Genomic DNA, 20475 nt, shown 5'->3' with positions numbered 1-20475 from the left:
TATAAATTCAATTTCTTTTTATATTATTAAGAAAAATGCAATCGAATGGCCATAGGAGTAAAAAAAAATTACAATTAAATTAACTTCATTAGGGTAATAAACAATAACTGCGTAAATATGTGTATATAAAATGCAGTGGGGCGCAGAAAAAGCAATTGATAATTATATTTAAATTTTTGTATATACACTGATTTCATAATCAATGCATCCACGCTTTAAAATAGAAAATACTGTTGTCTTTTGCAATCGCCGAAGAATTCTTTGTATCGACGATTTCCATAGGTAAGGGAATAAAATAGGAAGAAGGAAATTAAATAAAATGTTGCTCGATGTTTAAGGTGTAAATATTATTTTGATTGCCAGTCGAATAAATTTAAAAACTTGAACGCATCTTGTTTTGTTGGTAACAGTGACACATAACCTGTCACAAGTAAAGTAGCAGATTGGAACTGTAGTCGGTTTTGGGCACTCAGATACAACATTTTAGGTTCGCGGTTTCACTGTGCTTGTCACCGTGTAGAGCACAGAAGTAACAAGCAGAAGCGGTGTAAATTTCTCGTCAAAACGTATGTAGAACGAAATACCAGTGATTGTTAAAGGTGGCCACCACGTTTCCACGAGAACTCCCTTGTCCAACCCTGCCTGTTATGCGGTGGTGAACGTCGACAGGTGAGTGCGCGCTTTTCTGTCTCACGATAGTTCCTTCGTTCTACCAACGGAAAAAAGTATTGTCTTATGGCATCGGTCTGCGATGGTGTTATTTCTGTCGATTGCTTTTTGTGGATCTTCAATAGTGACGGATAGTAGTGTTGTAGCACGAAGATTTGTGATGTTCTGAAGTTTCCTGATGAAAGATTCGAGCCTACTGGTAACGATGTGCATCCTGATGTAACCACATCGGTATGGATCTCCCGATTACCGACTAACCTTTTTTGCACAAATGATTTCTTTCTATATATTTCTTCTTACCTAGTTGCATTTACTTCTCTGTCTTCTTTAAATTAAACGCACAAAGGTTTCTCGTAGTTTTATTTATAGTTTTACAAAAAGATTTTAACACTTCTATGTGTATTCATAAGTAAAACGCTGTAATTTATAGTTTACAACGAACGTTGATTAATTCTAATTATTAGACGTAATAATAGATTTAAAACTTTTTATTATAATTATCATCATCATCATCATCATCATCATCATCATCATCATCATCATCATCATCATCATCATCATCATCATCACCATCACCATCACCATCACCATCACCATCACCATCACCACCACCATTCAGATTCTACTGCTTTAATTGAATTAACATTACACATCTGTGTATGTACAATTGAAATTGTTGCAACCATTGTTCAATGTTTATTTTAATTTTTTAATTCATGTTGAATCAGTTTTTATTTCATTTCAAATTGAACACACACAGCAGTCCCTTTTGTAATTTGCCAACAGAATTTCTAATAAAAGGTAGTAACAGTGACGCTCACTCGACAAGCATATAAGAATAAGATGTCAGGGCATAGAGGCGGAGGAGGGGCTGGGAGTTATCAAGGAGGTCCTGCGGGCCTTAAGGAAATAGATTTAGATCAAATTTGGGTAGACCTTCGTGAAGGTATCGAACAAGTTTATAACAGACAATGTATGTCTAAACCAAGATATATCGAGTTGTACACGTATCCTTTACAATCATAAAAATATTTTAAAAATTCTAATCTCAAAACGATTGTTCTATTAATTTCCTTATTACAATTACGTAACTCATCAGACATGTATATAACTATTGCACAAGCGTCCATCAACAGTTATCTAGAACATCGACCAAAAGTATGAAAGGAAAAATTCCACAAGGAGGTGCACAATTAGTTGGTTGGGAGTTATATAAACGTTTACGTGACTTTCTTAAAAATTACCTTATTAGTTTACTGAAGGTGATTTCTTTGTTTTGCTGGTTATTATTATTATTAAGTGATCTAGAGAGAAGGATAGAATAATTAATACTTTAATTTGGTACTATGGTTTATGTAGCATGGAATTGACTTAATGGATGAAGATGTATTACAATTCTACACAAGGCAATGGGAAGAATATCAGTTTAGCAGTAAAGTACTAAATGGTTTATGCTCGTATCTAAATCGACATTGGGTACGTAGAGAATGTGAGGTCCGTAAAGGAATTTATGAAGTTTATCCATCAGCTTTGGTTACGTGGCGTGATAACTTATTCAAGCATTTAAATAGACAAGTAAGTGATTTAATTTAATAAAGAAATGTATTGGTGGAAAATGAATTAAAAAGAAATGAAGAGAATATACCCATCGATGTAATGTATCACAGGTTACTAATGCAGTGCTTAACTTAATTGAACGAGAGCGCAATGGAGAAACAATAAATACACGTTTAGTCAGTGGTGTAATTAATTGTTACGTAGAATTAGGTTTGAACGAGGAAGACCCTGGTGCTAAAGGACGGAATCTTACCGTTTATAGGGATTCTTTTGAAAATATCTTCCTTCAAGATACAGAAAGGTTTTATACTAGAGAAAGTTCAGAGTTCCTCCGACAAAATCCGGTTACAGAATATATGAAAAAGGTTTTGAAATCAAATTTGAGTATTCAACCATACTTTTGAAAAATACTATTCGAGTAAATAATATTCTCCCTATTGTAGGCCGAACAAAGGTTATTAGAAGAGCAAAAACGAGTTCAAGTGTATTTGCATGAAACAACGCACAGTATATTAGCAGGCACATGTGAGAAAGTGTTAATTGAAAAACATTTAGATATTTTCCATTCTGAATTCCAAAATCTTTTGAATGCTGACAAAAACACAGACTTAGGTCGAATGTATCAGTTAGTAGCAAGAATACAAAATGGTCTTGGAGAATTACGAAATCTTTTAGAGGGTCATATAGCTAATCAAGGGCTCGGAGCTATCGATAAGTGTGGTGACACAGCAGCTAATGTATGTTTGTTATCATTCTGTAACAATTGTAGTGTGAGCCAATAATGTATAACTATCTGTTTATAGGACCCAAAGGTTTATGTAAACACAATTTTGGAAGTTCATAAAAAATATAATGCTTTAGTACTTGTTGCATTTAATAATGACAGTGGTTTTGTGGCAGCTCTTGACAAGGCTTGCGGAAGATTCATTAATAGTAATTCAGTAACTAGAGCAGCTAATAGTAGTAGCAAATCACCAGAATTATTGGCAAAATACTGTGATCTGTTGTTAAAAAAGAGTAGCAAAAATCCTGAAGAAGCTGAACTCGAAGACACACTAAATCAAGTTGTGAGTAATAATTAGGAGGGCAAGACACTTTCACTTGACAAAAGTAATACTATTTTTTCCTATCTTAGATGGTTGTATTTAAATACATTGAAGATAAAGATGTGTTCCAAAAGTTCTATAGTAAAATGTTGGCAAAACGATTAGTACAACACATGTCTGCTAGTGATGATGCAGAAGCTTCTATGATTTCTAAATTGAAACAAGCTTGTGGTTTTGAGTACACTTCAAAACTGCAACGAATGTTTCAGGTACTGTATTAACTGTGCTTGAAGCATTTTTTTTATTATATTTAGTTTCTATTAACTCTCGGGCTACAGATACTCTGCCAACACTGTGTGTTGGATCAATATATAGCCCAGAATATATGTATATGTATGTATATATATACACACAGATTTATTACATTATTTAATTATCTTCTTACATTATGTTTTCAAATATATATACAGTAATGGAGAAATAGATTAATGCATGTGAAAATATATATATTTATAATATTTGTAGTTAATAATATAATACGTACAAAATGAGTGAGGATGATAGACGAGGGTTAATTGTATATAATATTAATTTTTCTAGATATTTTGTTTTCTTTACAGGTGATTATTTTCACATTATCTATTAATACCTGTAAAAATTATATAACATTATAATTGTAGCAGTCTGTTCGCAGGATATTGGTGTGTCCAAGGATTTAAATGAGCAGTTTAGAAGGCATTTGGCAAATTCTACTGAACCATTGGATATAGATTTCAATATACAAGTGTTGTCTTCTGGCTCTTGGCCATTTCAGCAATCTTTTACTTTTTCATTGCCGACAGAAGTAAGCTTGATTAAATAATTCAAGTTACAAGTTGTCAAATCAAGTTATAATAATATGTAATACTTTATGATTTAAAAATTACTTCTGCATTCCAGCTAGAAAGATCTGTACATAGGTTCACCACTTTCTATAGTTCACAGCATAGTGGAAGAAAGTTGAATTGGATATACCATATGTCCAAAGGAGAGTTACATACAAACTGTTTCAAAAACAGGTAATGAAATATTAAAAACGAAATAAGTTTATTAATATTTAAAGCTAAAAATAATTTGTGTTATTCACAAGTGAAATATTATTACTCTTGTGACAGATACACATTACAAGCATCCACATTTCAAATGGCTGTTTTATTGCAATATAATGGATCCACAGTGTGGACGATACAACAATTGCATGATGCAACACAAATAAAAATGGACTTTCTACTTCAGGTAAATTTATGAAAGAAACAAAATGCAATGAATCTACAAACGCATTGATGTATATTAAAACAAAGAATGGATTCTAAATAGTCCCTTCAATATTATAGGTTATTCAAATACTCTTGAAAGCTAAGCTATTAACAGCGGCTAATGACGACGAAACTGAATTGACATCAATGTCAACAGTGGAGCTTTTTACAGGATATAAAAAGTATGTTTATTTAGTTACATACAGTACTTGTTTTGCTAAAAATTGTATTGGTATATTACTTTTATGACAGTAAGAAGCTGAGGGTAAATATTAATATACCAATGAAAACGGAATTGAAGATTGAACAAGAAACGACACAAAAAAATATAGAGGAAGATAGAAAGCTTTTAATTCAGGCAGCGATTGTTAGAATTATGAAAATGAGGAAAGTATTGAAACACCAGCAATTGGTAGCTGAAGTATTGAATCAGTTAAGCTCTAGGTTCAAACCGAGAGTGCATGTTATTAAGGTAAGCGTGAATAAAATTTCTTATCAAGATGGATCTTTAGGGAACTTAACAAATTTCTTATATTTTAAATTAATTTTTTTTTTTGTGACACGATATCGATGGATGAGAAATGCTTGAAAAAATAAATTTGAATACATAGAATATAATGTTAACATAAAATGGTTGTACTCTTTCAGAAATGTATAGATATTTTAATTGAAAAAGAATATCTGGAGCGCACAGAGGGTCTAAAGGATACTTATAGCTATCTGGCATAATCGAGTTGATCTAGGACAAAGATACAGAGCAGCAACCATATACGCAAACGAACGATAACTGTCCAGTGTCATTGCTAGATATTGTCACAATATTTATTTAAGTCTCGAATTTGAATCTCGTACATTTTTCTTGTACATGGATGCCCTTGTACCATGTTGTCCCTCTGGTCGCATTTAGAGTCTCGTTTTTATAATATGTTAATAAAATACTTTCACAGTCAAAAGTTGCTAGGTGTGTTACTGTTTGCACCGCCTTTAATGTAAATTCAAATATCACTGGTTTTTGATATTACATTGTGTTGTGTAATGAAAAATGCACGATCCTAAACTTTCAAATTTTAAGCCTTGTAGGGAACAGTGAAAAAATTACGTTTTTAAAATTCAATAAATTCTCTCAACGAAAAATGGAAAAACAAAAAAAGATTGAAAGAATCGAGATAGAATTAAGTGTGATAAGAGTGACACGAATAGAACACTCTGTGAATAAAATATAAAAATTAAAAAGATCCTAGTATTCACTATAAAAAAACGCATTAACAAAAAGGACAGAAAGCTGGGTATGCACGATTTTTTTATCCCTCATTTCTTTTTCTCTAAATAGTGAAAAACATTGTTCGTGTATGACTTCTACGAGCTTATGAAGTAAGAAAAAATGTAATTTTACTAATTACGTATTATAACATAATATGAAATACGGGAATTATAATACATGGGTAGTTGCATCATAATGCAACAGCCGTAAAATCTGATTAATAATCATATATGTATAACAGAAGAAATTTTATACCAGTGAATAAGAAAAATAAAAAAGTCTGCTCTGATGATATAGAGATCAAGTTATTCTTTTGTGCATAACGTATTCTCCGTTTTTTATAAACTTTTATCACAATTCACAGAATTTGAGAAAACATGTAATTATGATCATAACCAGTTTCTAATAAAGATAATAGTTGAAAGAGTTTTTTTATATATGAAGTTTTTAAATATTATAGTAAAGGATATCTGTTATGTATATTACGTCTAACGTATAAAAAGTTTATTTCTATAATTTGTAATCTGTTTCTTCTTAGCGATACGTTAAATTTATGGTATAAATTATTTGAATATTTTCTTTTTTAGATTCATACCTTTTTTTAGTGATTAAAATGCATTGGATGTTCAGAGTGCAATATAAAAAATAATGTGAAAATTTGTGGCGTAATAGTACAATTTTAAATGTAAACTGAAGCAGTGATTTACATAAATATAACAACAGTCAATATACCAATGCTTTTAATTTTAATAAGTATATAGCAAACTTCAGTGTACACACATATGTATGAGGTTGAAGTATAAAGCGCGATTGTAAAAGAATTACAAAATAAGAATTTTAAATGAAACATCATTGTAATTATAAAATTATGTGGGAAGTCAGAAAACTAGAGGGTACTGTATTAAAATAACCAGAAGACAGCATATTTCATATTTTAAGAGGCAACAGAAGAAGTAATCGACTCATTGTATTTTATTAAACAGAAAACATATTGTGGATTCAAACAGTGACACACTAAAAAAAAATAATATTATGCAAAAGTTCTTAAAGCGAGAATGCGAATATACATATGTATTATCTTTGTTCATTCTTTTGTGACACTTGACATTATTCAATTAATTTCAAGTGGTAGTATCTCGATTACAAATACAAGTTACTTTTATAAGCCTAAAAAATTTGCGATGGTATGTACATTGTTTAAGTAAAAATATAAAATAAAAGTCTGTAAAGTCATTCGATAAAAAATAACCGATGTTTTCTGGGGCGATCGATTACTAAGTCTTTAAGATGCTATCAATTAATTTTGTGAATTTTTGTACGTGTACTACTAACCAAGAGAAGTTCACCATTATTAATCTTATTTTTATGCACAAAATAGGACTTAAGTGTAAATAAAGTGTGCGAGTTGTTGAAAATTATTTTAAATAAAAATCAGTTCTTAGTTGCAATGGAAATTGGTTGTACATCAAATTGTAATTTTACAGTATGTTACTCTTTAAAGCTAATGATTTCCATAGTAACCAATGTTTATATTTTCCATATTTCAGTCCAATATTTTATATTATATCTGTTTACATTGTGAACATATTATTATTAGTCACAAAGCTAACAGATTTCATAATTCGTGACAGGTGATGTACTGAAGAGGAATGCAGTTTTTTCGTAAAAGATATTATTAAGGATCATGGCATGTAACATAAAAATTGTATAAAATGTATGGCTATGAAATGAAGCTATTTCAGCATTCGCAATGTATAAATTGCAGTAGTCATTTAATAAATGTTTTATATACAATATGTTATATATTTTCAGGTTTCTGATCCAATAATCTTGAGAAATCTTCTTCTGTGAATTTCAGCTGTCCAATTGCCACTAAGCATGCCTAAGCGTGTATTTGTACGTATATATATATATATAATTTAAATAACGAGCGTTTATATAAACTGTGTACGTATTTTGATTATGTATATAATTTTGTGCGAAAGAGATAAAATATATACATACATTTTGCTTTTTTAAGTTATCTACGATCAACATTTGTTTTTTAAATACTTGTATTAATTCTGAAAGTTGTTTTCCTAAATTGTTAACTGTCAATCTTTTATCCTCTTGTAGTTTTCTCATTTGAGTCTTTAGTTCCTGTGGAAGCATAGAGCGGAACAACAATTTAAAATGGTATATGCAAAATGTTCTAGCTAATATCATTTATTTCCATGAGCTATACCTTTTCTCTTATTTCAGAATATTTAAGTGCATTTTTTAGTTTATCATTATTTTCTAAAGACCTATTTAATCTCATAGTACAAGTATTTGATTGTTGATTCGTTACTTTTATCTGCTTCTGAAGTTTATCTAAATCCTGTTAAAGATATCACTTATGAATATGTAATGAAATGATAAGTTTAATTACATCTACTATTAGCTTATACTTTTTTTAACATTGCATTTTCTGTGTTTAGTTCCTGTGAATCACATTGTAATGCCTTATTACTGTTTTCTAGTTTTACAATTGTTTCTTTCAAAGTTTCTATATCTGTCCTTAACTTAATATCGAATTTTTTATTTTCACACTCTAAATCCTTACAAGTATCGCACTAAAATATAACACAATTATATAAAAACTGTTCGAATATAATCAATCTTGTGTCTGTATGAATTGTGATACCTTCTTTTTATATTCAGTTCGCAATGTTTGTAACTCATTTTGTAACATATCTATTTTAGCTTTAAGAGTATTAACAATAGTTTTATTCGCTACGTTTAATTTGTTGAAAGCTTCATCCGTTTGTTCCTCTTGCACTCCTATATTTCTACTGCTTATAAATAATATTAAAGGTATTTGTTATAATCACAGTTTCTTTGATCACTATTTTATATACAAAAGGAGAAAATAAGATCAAGATTATAAAGGTTTGTTCGAAATTTTAGTACATTCTTTTTTATGAAAAAGTTTATGAAAAATTAAAATTATTGAAATGTTTTTATCCCAAGACTAAACAGTTGCAACTTTTCCTTACTTACGATTTTAAAGTTGCTGATTGATCGAAAATGTGTGGCAAAGATGAGTTTCGTTTAACCGAAACACAAGAGTTATCTTTATCTTGCGTTGTTAAATTTTTTGAACGATCTATTTTTTCTCTGGTAATGTGTACATGATTTTTTTTCGTACTACTGTAAGTGCTAATGACACAATCTATTTTCTTCATCAAATTGTGCGCCTTCTGCTCAAGTTCCTTGTTCAGCTGACGAAATCCTTTCTCTTTCGACAATAAATCATCGGTCATTTTTCAGCATAAACAATTACTTTGTATCAAATGAAAAATGTTTTATTAGTATAGTTGTACAGATACGTATCTATTATACATTTATATGGATGCGTACCCCTTTTATTCTGCTACATTCTGTCTGTACATTCGATCAAACATCTGTTTATTTTTGTTTATGAAATCGCTATATATCGCATAGTATGCGAGGGGCGGTAGTTTTTCGTTTTCAAACATATGATAGTTTTCTACGATTGAACGGTATAAAACGGTATTGTAAACGTTCATATTACGTGCACGTTAAAAAATTGGCATTAAAGAAAAATGACGGCACGTTCAATTTTACAAGGTACAATCCTTCGAATATTATTAATATATTTTGTAATGAAATTTAGCAGTGTCGTTTTTCGAAATTAGGCATAAGACAAGAAAAAACTGATTGTTACATTTTAATAATTTCCAAAATAATTATTGTATGTTGGATAACGTTAATATTAACAATTGTTGTGCATTTATAGTCTTTGATCAGTACCAAAAGGCCCGCTTATTCTTTGTTCAATCCATTGCTGATTTTGCGTCAAAATCAAACACTATAGAATGTTTAGAAGCAGCTGGGGTTTTGAATCTCTTGTGCCCTTTGCTAACGGATCCTGTTCCATCCATTCAGCATATGGCTGCCATAGCTTTAGGAAAAATTGCTAATAACAATTATCGATTAGCACAGGCTGTCGTAAGAATGGATATTTTACCCCAATTGTTGAAGAATATCGTTAAACAAAATGTATGGATGTAAGCATTTTAGTCGTAAAAAGATGTTTTTTTTTCTTTTAAGTAGAATTTATTGTATTTTGAAATGCATCAAGTAAATTATAAGAATATTGAAGTACATTTGTTGCAGAAATTTTATAAGAAAGCAGCTCTATTGGTCTTGCGTGCAATTGCTAGACATTCCGCAGAATTAGCATCTATGGTAATTCAAAGTAATGGTTTGGATACTATAGTAATTTGTTTAGAAGATTTTGATTCTGGTGTTAAGGAAGCAGCTGCCTGGGCATTAGGATATATTGCTAGGCATAACAAGAACTTAGCCCAAACTGTAGTTGACGCAGGTACATTTGTTACTAAGTAGATAAATTCCACCAGTATTCCATTTAATTGTACGTTAATTGCATCATTTTCAGGAGCTGTACCGCTTCTGGTTTTGTGCTTGCAAGAACCTGAATTATGTTTAAAACAGATTAGCGCATCAGCCTTATTTGATATAAGCAAACATGATAGTGATCTTGCTGAAACTGTTGTTAACGCAGGAGCTATTCCTTTCCTTGCAAAGGCATTGTCTAATCCTGATACCAAGTTAAAGGTAATATATTGTACCAAATTGATTTTGTAATTGATTTTGTAATATAATATTCTATTTATTAATAATATACATAGCGTCAAGTTCTTTTGGCCTTAAGCAGTATAGCTAAACACACTGTACAGTTAGCAGAAGCTATCATTGAAACTGAAATTCTTCCTGATGTACTTGTACATATGGCACATCCCGATGAGTGTGTTGCTAAGGCTGCTGCAATGCTGATCAGGGAAATTTGTAAACATACATTGGAAGTAAAGCGATTAAATTTTATCTTATTTTCAATATATTCTATTCTTATTATTATATTTTCTTTTAGATGGCTCAGCTTATTGTGAATATTGGTGGTACTGGTGCACTCATTGAATTAATTAGTACCTCAAAATTAACAGTTAGGTTACCAGCAATAATGGCAATTGGATATATTGCTGGGCACTCAAATCAATTAGCTATTGCAGTTGTAGGATCCAATGTATGATATTTCGATAGTACTGTTAAAATATATAAAAAAATAAGAACATTTGTTCCAGGCAATTGCTCGTCTATCTACTATATTATACGAGGAAGATGATGATCACACACTTGCCGTTATTGTATGGACAATTGGTCAAATTGGCAAACATACATCAGAACATGCAAAAGCAGTTGCAATTGCAAATATACTTCCAAAGTTATTACAGGTATGTTGTAGACATTTCTTTACATCATATTGCTTTTAATCGTTCATCATTAATATTTTATAGTTCGTTTTCAGCTTTACAATAATCCAACTAGTTCAGAAGATCTCAAAGCAAAGTGTAACACAACACTTAAACAAGTACTACAACGATGTATGTGTATCGAAGCTTTGGAAGCTTTGTTGCATGATTCGCCACCAAATATTCTAAAATACGTACTAGGACAATTTAGTAAGGTAAGGGATACATATAATATTCTGACTTATATGTAATTTTTTACTTTATACATATTCTTTACAAGTTGTACATAAAATTTACAAGTTGAAACTTAACAGCACAGTAACTAAAATAGTACTTTTATCATAACTTTTGATTAAACTATGACGTTTACTGTTTATTATTTATCACATACATAGAATGAGATAAGTTATATAAAACAAAAATATACAATAAATTTGATTTAAACAACAAAATATATTATTATATAAAATTATTCTTTTATGATAATTTTATGTCTCTCGACACAATTGCCTAATATACAATTATTTATGTATATGCACAGAACATTATTAAGCTACCTAGTGTTGCACTACTGAAAAATTGGTCAAGCAATTGTATTAAGATAAGTTTTCTTATCACATAAAAACTATTATCTTATAAACAGCATTTTAACAATAAAAAATTTCAATTTCATGACATCATTCTGATATATAAGCGATACAATAGGTCATTCATTACCTGTATAATTCATTTTTTAAAGTTTTCAGTATTTAAAGATAGCATAGCTTTTCAACTTGATTTTGATTAACATAGTATCAAATGCCATATATATTCATTATAAAGAAGCCCCGATATGCTGTATGTCATTGCACTTCTTTTACAGTCAATTGACAGAAAGTGAAAAATCTATAACTGCACAAGATAATTTGAATTTTTTTCATTTTTTATTTTTAATGCTTGCCTATAATTATTATGGCACATATGATATTTTGAAAAAGCACATTTCTCAGTCTTACGACAATAAATGGTTCGGCTAAGATATAAAGATGATTGGATCATTAAGTGTTTCTTACTTAAAAATTTTAATTGCAATTTTAAACATTTAAACATACTTTCCGTCAAGCTATTCTATTTGCACCTAATTTTATTACGTACTCGTATGTATCTTCTAATGGCAGTATTTGATATAAAGAGACCAGTAGTACAAAAATTGTAGATATAAATGACAAAGACCATTAAATTATAAGTTATAAGAAGTTAGTTACTAGTGATGTGTGAAAATTTATGAAACTATCAATCCGTAAGGCATTAATTTGATATTTCTGTTCTCTAATAAGTTAATATAAAGTTCTTGATATTTTTGTTACTGAATTAGAATTTTGATAAAAATTAAACTTATGAATCGTAGCACTGATAATAAATGCTATTGCATTCCAAAAGAGATGTTACTGATTCTCATCTGGCATTTGCATCATCATTTTTTTTTTCTCTATATATAAACTTAAATAAAGAAATACACTTATATGATCGGCAGTAGTAGTTACTTTCACTTTGTTTTAAATATTGTTATTTTTGTTTTTCCGCACCGCATACGGTTTTTCATATTCAAACATTCTAGCAAACTCTATTTTAAGTAAAAATTAAGAAAAAGAACAAGATACAGATTAAAGTACATAATAGAAAGCAGTCTCAAGTGCAATACGAGTTATGATACATCCTTCTGAAATTAATTGAATGTAAAATCTGATAAATATTAAATCATGAAAACTACTTGGATTAAACTAAAACAAAGACATGTTAAAATAATGTAAATTTCTTGGTTTCACCAAAACTTTTGTTGCATGACAGTTTCAAAGTGTAAAGCAATTAAGGCATATACTCGGTTCAGAGCATGCAATCTGTCCAAGCATTTCTGAAAAATGAGAAAGAAACAAAATTATGTTATACCATTACAGTTATAACAAAATTATTTGATAATGCAGATAAATGATTAATTGCTTTTATATCTTAGTACTTTAATATATCTTAAATAACTTATTTAGTAATGTGTTGTGAGAAAAAAATTAATTTCTTTCTTTTATTAGAAAGCAAAGTGCTATTAAAGTAAAATAATACATAACAATAATTGGAATCTTTTTTAACTGACATACAGTATTTTATATGTTAATTAAAAAGTGTTGCTTTGTAAAAAAAATATGACGCATGATAATTTTTGTGCTGGAATTTTTACAATTAAAACTAACACAAGACCTTCCAGATTTATCAGTACAAATGACGCTTAAATGTCTTCTACCAATGAGTAGTGTTACAAAAGCTACGTACAGATAGATTCATATGTTCTTTTGATCTTAAGGTGTTTAAAGTCACACCAGCAAACATAAATTTACAAAAGTATATAGTCATTATAGCAAACAAATTCCAACATAAAACATGATATTTCCATGTAACCGAAAGATAAATATTTATCAAGAACGATATCTTACGTAAGATAAGCTTCCATTAAAAAGATATAATTATCACATGTACAAAATTGTTTTTAAATAATTAAATCATATTAATTGCAATAGTTAATATAATTAAATTAACGTTTAATTTTTGTTTACAAAGCAATAATATATATAGGACCGGTTTAATTATTTTCAATATAAAAAATTAGACTTAATCTACTATTTCATTCATGCAACAAAATCATTGTTTTATTCATCATTGTCGTCATTAGGTTTAATACTAGCATAATTGTTCATGTTTCTATTCACCCTTAACATTTTGAGAAAACTGCCTAATACGAGTATGGTCTTCCTGTGTCTTCTGAAGATTCCAGCGTAAAGTTCTTCGCGTACATCTCTTCTATCACTTACATCAGAATCTATGCTTGATACTGAAACAACAGACGGCTTTGCAGAGACCGGCTGGTGGTAGCTGGTGGTCTCCCCAGAATTAAGAATGACACAATGTTGGTTGTTTATCATGTCTATTTTTAATATCCCACTTTCCTATTTAACGTCAAATTAGAGTTTTAACTATCGACGTTTTACAACAATTAACATATACTCTACTATGCTTAATTGTAGCAATTATGTAAAGTTCATTTTACATCTGATCTGTAAAACTTCTGCGATTATACTGAACGATTTTACGACAAGTTGACTTCTTATAAATGACAGACTTTTATTTAGTACTTCATATCAGAAATATTTGCTAGGTATCTTAGGGACAGCATTATTTGGTACACAGCACAATTTAGCTTTTGCATACATTGATATCATCTTCTTTTATCACTTATGTTGCTGTATATTTGAACTTTAAGGCATCTGTCATGTGTTATCTTCTAATTGTAATAATTCAATCTTGATTTTTATCTTTCAACTATCTTATTAGAATCGTTGTATTTTTCAAGCTTTCTTTACGTATTACTTAGTACTTCAATCTTTTTTTCATGTTTCTCTTATACACAGTTATGTACATGTTTATGTATTATTCCTTTTTCTTTTTTTTTTTCTAACACATTATTTAAAAATGTTTCAAAAATTGAAAGTCTGCTTTTAACATGCGGAAATTGCTCCAGATTAAATTTGATTAAAAAATTATATCTTATAATAGAAAAGATAAACAGCAATAGCTCTGAAGATTAGCTCTGAAGATGATTATCAAAAAAGCAGCCCTGAAAATCCTTCCTTTTCCGTTTCTTTAGCGGCCGATCTTTAATGTCACACTGAATCGGCTGAAAAATTGAAATAATTCGTATATAATTCTCGTTACATTACAAAATCTAATAATATTGCTTATAAAGATTAAAATTCATTTTAAATGCTGAAAGAACTTGTAACAAACACGTTATGCCCACGAGTTTGTTCTGGAATTTTGTTTTCGAAAATGAGATATTTTTGGTAGCAAAGGAAGATGGAAAAGTGGACAGATTTGGCTTCGGTAAACATGCGTTGCGCACGATATATGTGTATAATGTATTTCTAATATATACACACATATATATAGCGTTGCAGAAAATAGCATTTCGATCGTTTTATTGAATAAATTAATTAAAGAGCCAAATTAAGCGAGATATTTCATCCGATACTATTACAAATATTATGTGAAAATACAACAATTGAAATTTGTTATTTTTACGATTTACGCATTCAAAATGTTTAGAACTACAAAATTCAGAGATTAATGTGCGTTATATGTTACAAATGATTTAAAATCCCGTATATTTTCTAATAAATTTTTAACATAGTATCGTTTTTCTTCAAAATCATAATATTATGTATAGAAAATAACAATGTTTCAGCAATTTCAGTTCTTTGTAGAATTAATAATATTTAAGAATATAAGTTTTCTTTAGGCAACTACATTTAAAGAGTGTGTAGGTCAGGTTTCAGAAGCCTTATTCTTAGGTGCATTGCAACATGCAAACTGATTGCTAATAATGTTTCTGTTGCCACCTACACATGCATATGGTACAATGGTAACATTTATATAGGACAGCGTTCAAAGTATTTCTAGTTCAGTTTCCCTCATTATTTTTTCTTCTTACGTAGATTTTACCATACGATGCCCGAGCGAGAAGATTATTTGTAACATCTGGTGGTTTAAAAAAAGTACAAGAAATCTATGCTGAGCCTGGTTCAATGCTTTCAGAATATATACAGATTATCAATTGCTGTTTTCCAGAAGAAATTGTCAGGTTGTTTCTAGTTATACATTTCTTTTGAATATTATTTCAATCGAAAGGAATTATAGATATGAATATCGTTGATGTTTTGTTCGAAAAATATTTGTAAGAAATTTATTCGTACACTAACGAATGTGTACGATGTCTGAACAATAACATGCAATAACTATAATCCAGAAATTATTACACAAGACTATATTTTATTATTTTCGAATTATTAAAATCATTTCATCAAAGTGTATGATTACCTAATGCGTTGTGCTGTTTCAAAAATAGTTTTTCCTCGTTGATAAACAAATTCTTCCTCGAGAAATTAATTAAAGTACTGGTGCGCGTATGCGTAGAATTATAATGCATATAAACAAGATAGTAAGAGCGGATAATTATAAAAAAAAGAAAACACTAGTTGCTTTTGACATAACCCCAGTAAAGATTTACTTACTGAGGGAAGTCGGAAACGTGAGTTGCCTTGTCGAGGAAAAAGTCCAGTCTTCTCACAGTCGTTTACACGAGTAGTGAATGCAAATAACTGCTGCTCCGTTTCTGGATCGCGTGTCTTAATTTAAATCGGGCAGGTAATATACGGCATGACCGCCATGTTGTCACAGCTGATCGCATTGGAAAAATATAAACTTGGATTTTAATGGATCAATAATATTACGCGAACTCGATGACTTTTATAATCGTTGTATGGTAATTCAGTTGAGTAATTCAAAGCGTTTTACTTAGATTTATCATCGATAGTTTAATAGAACGTTGGATTAACTTTGTCGATCTCTCTAAATGTAATTTTCGTATTCACTTCGTTTTGTGTTAATTAAACCTTGTCAGTTTATAAATGAACATATTTTTTGCTTATTATTTATTGTTTGAATTGTATCATTAAAATGTTTCTCGTTCTTTCCTGTTAGATTACGAACTTTTTGGTGCTGTTACTTCACTTTATAGTTTACATTCTGATTTTAGATATTATTCTCCTGGATATCCGAACAGTCTTCTGGAAGCTGTAGAACAGTATCAACCGAAATGCCCTTCTTTATTTGCGATGGAAGAACACTTGTCGTCTGATATTGATTCTAAATCTTCGCTGTCATCTTTCAACGAAGAGGGTTAAATTAGTATTTGTCACGATCGTAAATCCGATGTAACCCGTGATAGAATATGTACGCACGTTACTCAAGAGGAAACGAAAGTAATCGTTTAAAAGATATTATCGAATAAATTTTTTAAAATTTTTTTAAACAAAATTTCCCACGATTTTTTGCGTCCTCGAAAATATATTTGTTACACTGGAGAAAGATATTTACAGTAGGTGCTATTTCTAGTGCAATTTATATAATTATAAGCATTCGATTTATTCACTGTACGAAGTAAAATACAATTAATCGACATGACTTTTTAGAAAGGTAGAGTTAAGACTTTAAAATACGCACTGGAAGAGGGGCTCCTCAAAATTGTTTTCACTCAACCCCAACATTTTTCTTAACGATTTGCTTTTAATAGTGACCAATTTGTTAAGAATGACCAATAATATATTGAAATAGGTTTTTATTACAATTTTTGCACTTTATTTTAAATGGTTATGCGATATTATGCTTAGAAATTATCGTGTTTATTACAAATAAATAAGTACGATCCTTTATTCGACGAGAAATGAACCAATGACAGATCAAACGCACGTGTCACGTAATATGTAACGCATACTTAATAATATACTGCAATTCAACAACATCAAAATATAATTGAAATATTTTCGATATATAATTTTGGTATTATTTTTAATATCTGTAATTTGATAATATTTGTGTGCAGTTTTCTAAACAGTTACATAGAAAGTAGTGTTGACTGAATAATTCACTGAAAATTGTTAGGTTACGAAAGACTGAACGTGTGTAAATAAAATTGCGTTGTGAATTGTGTTAAGTAAAGTATAAAAATTATTTCGCTATGAAGAGAACTAAGTCAAAAAATAAACCAGAAATAACAAATGAAACGTTTACAAAGGGACGTAACCCTTCGAAAGCAGTGTACAATAAAAAATTAAATGTACCCATGAAGAAAACCAATTTAAAAAGTAAACGAGTAACAAATGAAGCATTGACAAAGAAGCGTAACCCGTCGAAAGCATTGTACACAAAAAAATTTACTGCACTCGTGAAGAAAACCAACTTGAGAGATAAACAAGTAACAAATGAAATGTTTACAAAGAAACGTGACCCTTCGAAAGCATTGTATAATAAAAAATTTACTGCACCTTTGAAGAAGAAGCGCCAAACTAAATATGATCCTAAAGAAGAGTCCAGGTATCACTGCGACAATAATATCAAAAGTGTTTTAATCTATAATTTATGTAATTTCTAATATGTTTCTTCTCTTCGCTTAATACAGATTGGAAAGAATCGTATTTGGTGATCCGAGTGATGTTATAAACAATTTAACAGATGATGAAAATTTGGTTACATCAGATACAAATAAAACTGAAAAAAATATTAGTATCGATGATGTAAATAAAGATTCGAAAAAAGTGGCATGGATAGATGAAGATGATGTTCGATATTCGTATGTATATCAAATTATACAAAAGAATAATTATTTAGCAATAGGAAAGAATATCATGTTTAACTAACACATATTACTTGAAAATTAATCATGTGAATTGCATGTTTTACTAGCGTCGAGGATGCAGCAAAAGCACAAAATCGTAAAATTGCAGAAGATGTGCCAGAAAAGTTATATAAAGATTATTTAGTTAACAAATACAAGCGAGTTGTAGGTACTCCAAAATGGGCTGAATCTAAAACAATCGATCAAGACTTTGATGACCTAGACGTAGAAATATTAAAGGTACTAAAGATTATTTTCGATAACCTTTTGGTCTTTAGGTTTAAATTTTTCCTTCTATTCATTTAGCATAGTTGTCATTTGGAAAAAAGAAATGAAAAAAGTTTGCCAAAAAACATAATTGATATAAAACCAATGACAGCAATTAATAGACAAACACATACAGAAGGACCCATTGTATCAAGTGTTGAATTTCATCCATCCTCTACTGTAGCCTTGGTTGCTGGTACATCTGGAGTTTTGTCCCTTTTTCAGGTAAATGCGTAAATGTTAATTATATTTCCATTTGTATTATAGGAAATTTATGGAAATATGGTATAATTACAGGTAGATGGTATTGAAAATAATAAATTGCATACAATGCAATATAAAAAGTTTCCTATTAGTGCAGCAAAATTTTTGAGAGATGGTACAGAAGTACTGGTTGGTTCGCAGTATTATGCACATTGTCATTCTTACAATTTAATAAGTGGAAAAACATATAGAATACAATTACCACATGGGGTTACTAATATGCAGGTTAGAAAAAGTATTTTTAAAACTAAGCAGTCACTACTTTTATAGTAATTGTCTAATTTCTATGAAAAAACAAGATTTTTAAATTAATTAGAAATATGAAGTATCTCCTGATGGAAAATTATTAGCACTTTGTGGACGGCTAGGTGAAATTTTCTTGTTAACAGCTTCATCTAAAGAACTTATTGGTACTTTGAAAATGAATGCCAAGTGTAGAGCATTATCCTTTACGCCAGATAGTAAAACACTTGTTACACATGGTGGTAAGTTCCTTCTATAAGTAATTAGTAGTTTATATTCAATCTTGTTTATGCTTAATTTAATTTAATTTTTTATTTTCCTTTGATCAACTGAAGACAGCAATGAAATGTATATTTGGGATGTAAGTAATCGTGTATGCATTCATCGAGCTGTAGATGATGGATGTTTGTCTTGTACCTCTATTGCGATGTCTCCAAATGGTCAATTTTTAGCAACAGGTAGTAAAGAAGGTGTAGTTAATTTGTATGATACTAAAACAGTGTTACAGAATCAGAGTCCAGCCCCTTTGAAAATTGTTTTAAATTTTGTAACATCAATTACCAGTTTAAAGTTTAATCCTTATTCTGAAATCTTAGCAATGGCTTCAAACAAAAAGCATAATGCATTTAAAATGTTACATTTGCCATCTTTTACTGTCTTTTCGAATTTTCCCTCATTTCAAACAACTATATCACTGCCGGAAGCCATTGATTTTTCACCAGGTAGTGGTTATTTAGCAATTTCTAATAAGTCAAGTAATGCCATGCTATACAGATTAAAACATTATGGAAATTATTAGATTACTAACATTTCATAAATTACATATAATATCATTAAAAATTTCGAATAAGAAGATTGAAACTAAAAGAAAATCGATGACATATATGATTTCATTAGAAATGATGTATTAAAAAATAAATGTTGATGTATATTTTATAGTTGAAGATATTTTTTTTATGTGCTTTGCATATAAACAAAGCAAATCTACATTTTTTATTTGACAAAACACCTGTTTTGATTTCCTATCATAATAGCAGTAATTCCTTACATTATTTCAAATAATACGATATTACTGCCTTTAAATTATATAGAATGGTTTTTATCATAAAACATTGATTCTTATAAAATTACAAATATACATAACAGAAGATGTAAATATATAACTTAGAAATATTTATAAAATGTAAATTAAAATTTTTTATTATTTTTAATATATTTTCATAGTATTTGTATCGAAAAGATAAAAACTTAAAAGCACAGATTTCTTAAAAATCTTATGAGTAAAAATAATGTTAATAAATTG

General features: G+C 29.5%; 5 protein-coding genes across 13 annotated transcripts; 3 read left to right on the top strand and 2 right to left on the bottom strand.

Annotated features, from left to right (window-relative positions):
- Window positions 1-410: 410 nt before the first annotated feature.
- Cul1 (cullin 1) lies at window positions 411-6768 on the top strand. Of its 3 annotated transcripts, none has more exons than XM_076900867.1 (15): window positions 411-669; window positions 816-900; window positions 1456-1676; window positions 1769-1931; window positions 2029-2244; window positions 2337-2591; window positions 2670-2963; window positions 3030-3293; window positions 3362-3541; window positions 3967-4116; window positions 4212-4330; window positions 4427-4547; window positions 4646-4749; window positions 4820-5039; window positions 5216-6768. In XM_076900867.1, exons 3-15 carry the CDS (start codon window positions 1513-1515, stop codon window positions 5294-5296), a joined length of 2331 nt encoding a protein of 776 aa, XP_076756982.1. In that variant the 5' UTR covers window positions 411-669; window positions 816-900; window positions 1456-1512; the 3' UTR covers window positions 5297-6768. The 3 variants fall into 3 exon arrangements, with proteins under 3 accessions (XP_076756982.1, XP_076756981.1, XP_076756983.1); XM_076900866.1 differs by having other exon boundaries at window positions 795-900; XM_076900868.1 differs by lacking the exon at window positions 816-900.
- A 195-nt stretch (window positions 6769-6963) lies between these two features.
- LOC143427053 (uncharacterized) lies at window positions 6964-9159 on the bottom strand. 2 transcript variants are annotated; one of them, XM_076900880.1, is made up of 6 exons: window positions 8850-9158; window positions 8494-8644; window positions 8258-8422; window positions 8053-8187; window positions 7833-7967; window positions 6964-7710 (listed from the first exon to the last, which is right to left on the bottom strand). In XM_076900880.1, exons 1-6 carry the CDS (start codon window positions 9110-9112, stop codon window positions 7627-7629), a joined length of 933 nt encoding a protein of 310 aa, XP_076756995.1. In that variant the 5' UTR covers window positions 9113-9158; the 3' UTR covers window positions 6964-7626. The 2 variants fall into 2 exon arrangements, with proteins under 2 accessions (XP_076756995.1, XP_076756994.1); XM_076900879.1 differs by having other exon boundaries at window positions 6964-7967; window positions 8850-9159.
- LOC143427050 (sperm-associated antigen 6) lies at window positions 8863-17965 on the top strand. Of its 6 annotated transcripts, none has more exons than XM_076900875.1 (11): window positions 8863-8999; window positions 9737-9872; window positions 9990-10200; window positions 10273-10451; window positions 10526-10699; window positions 10765-10917; window positions 10976-11125; window positions 11200-11358; window positions 15661-15806; window positions 16761-16957; window positions 17197-17965. In XM_076900875.1, exons 2-10 carry the CDS (start codon window positions 9762-9764, stop codon window positions 16906-16908), a joined length of 1431 nt encoding a protein of 476 aa, XP_076756990.1. In that variant the 5' UTR covers window positions 8863-8999; window positions 9737-9761; the 3' UTR covers window positions 16909-16957; window positions 17197-17965. The 6 variants fall into 6 exon arrangements, with proteins under 6 accessions (XP_076756990.1, XP_076756989.1, XP_076756988.1 ...); XM_076900874.1 differs by lacking the exon at window positions 8863-8999 and adding an exon at window positions 9246-9440 and having other exon boundaries at window positions 9739-9872; XM_076900873.1 differs by lacking the exon at window positions 8863-8999 and adding an exon at window positions 9246-9440 and having other exon boundaries at window positions 9610-9872.
- On the bottom strand, window positions 11378-16573 carry LOC143427054 (uncharacterized). Its single transcript, XM_076900881.1, has 3 exons — window positions 16237-16573; window positions 13879-14843; window positions 11378-13034 (listed from the first exon to the last, which is right to left on the bottom strand). The coding sequence occupies exons 2-3, from the start codon at window positions 14089-14091 to the stop codon at window positions 12945-12947; spliced, it is 303 nt and encodes a 100-aa protein (XP_076756996.1). The 5' UTR covers window positions 14092-14843; window positions 16237-16573; the 3' UTR covers window positions 11378-12944.
- On the top strand, window positions 17470-20116 carry Wcd (U3 small nucleolar RNA-associated protein 18 homolog wicked). The gene is made up of 7 exons (XM_076900870.1): window positions 17470-18097; window positions 18183-18353; window positions 18467-18638; window positions 18705-18890; window positions 18963-19154; window positions 19246-19414; window positions 19508-20116. Exons 1-7 carry the CDS (start codon window positions 17742-17744, stop codon window positions 19969-19971), a joined length of 1710 nt encoding a protein of 569 aa, XP_076756985.1. The 5' UTR covers window positions 17470-17741; the 3' UTR covers window positions 19972-20116.
- Window positions 20117-20475: the final 359 nt, after the last annotated feature.

The sequence above is a fragment of the Xylocopa sonorina genome, chromosome 9 (assembly GCF_050948175.1).
Source record: "Xylocopa sonorina isolate GNS202 chromosome 9, iyXylSono1_principal, whole genome shotgun sequence".
Classification (NCBI taxonomy): Eukaryota; Metazoa; Arthropoda; class Insecta; order Hymenoptera; family Apidae; genus Xylocopa; species Xylocopa sonorina.
Note: the sequence above shows the minus strand (reverse complement) of the source record. Positions and strands in the feature narration are given on the sequence as shown.

What these genes read in the sequence shown, in the direction of transcription:
- Cul1 (XM_076900868.1), top strand. Translation starts at nt 1,513, where the DNA reads ATGTCAGGGCATAGAGGCGGAGGAGGGGCTGGGAGTTATCAAGGAGGT. An exon ending in AGATATATCGAGTTGTACAC is followed by an intron (nt 1,677 to 1,768) that starts GTATCCTTTACA and finishes GTAACTCATCAG; the next exon opens with ACATGTATATAACTATTGCA. An exon ending in GTGGTGACACAGCAGCTAAT is followed by an intron (nt 2,964 to 3,029) that starts GTATGTTTGTTA and finishes ATCTGTTTATAG; the next exon opens with GACCCAAAGGTTTATGTAAA.
- LOC143427053 (XM_076900879.1), bottom strand. Translation starts at nt 9,112, where the DNA reads ATGACCGATGATTTATTGTCGAAAGAGAAAGGATTTCGTCAGCTGAAC. An exon ending in CAATCAGCAACTTTAAAATC is followed by an intron (nt 8,645 to 8,849) that starts GTAAGTAAGGAA and finishes ATTATTTATAAG; the next exon opens with CAGTAGAAATATAGGAGTGC. An exon ending in ATTCTGAAATAAGAGAAAAG is followed by an intron (nt 7,968 to 8,052) that starts GTATAGCTCATG and finishes ATGCTTCCACAG; the next exon opens with GAACTAAAGACTCAAATGAG.
- LOC143427050 (XM_076900871.1), top strand. Translation starts at nt 9,567, where the DNA reads ATGTTGGATAACGTTAATATTAACAATTGTTGTGCATTTATAGTCTTT. An exon ending in AGAATATCGTTAAACAAAAT is followed by an intron (nt 9,873 to 9,989) that starts GTATGGATGTAA and finishes CATTTGTTGCAG; the next exon opens with AAATTTTATAAGAAAGCAGC. An exon ending in TACTAGGACAATTTAGTAAG is followed by an intron (nt 11,359 to 15,660) that starts GTAAGGGATACA and finishes CTTCTTACGTAG; the next exon opens with ATTTTACCATACGATGCCCG.
- LOC143427054 (XM_076900881.1), bottom strand. Translation starts at nt 14,091, where the DNA reads ATGATAAACAACCAACATTGTGTCATTCTTAATTCTGGGGAGACCACC. An exon ending in GTTTTCTCAAAATGTTAAGG is followed by an intron (nt 13,035 to 13,878) that starts GTGAATAGAAAC and finishes CTCATTTTTCAG; the next exon opens with AAATGCTTGGACAGATTGCA.
- Wcd (XM_076900870.1), top strand. Translation starts at nt 17,742, where the DNA reads ATGAAGAGAACTAAGTCAAAAAATAAACCAGAAATAACAAATGAAACG. An exon ending in ATGGGGTTACTAATATGCAG is followed by an intron (nt 19,155 to 19,245) that starts GTTAGAAAAAGT and finishes TAAATTAATTAG; the next exon opens with AAATATGAAGTATCTCCTGA. An exon ending in AACACTTGTTACACATGGTG is followed by an intron (nt 19,415 to 19,507) that starts GTAAGTTCCTTC and finishes GATCAACTGAAG; the next exon opens with ACAGCAATGAAATGTATATT.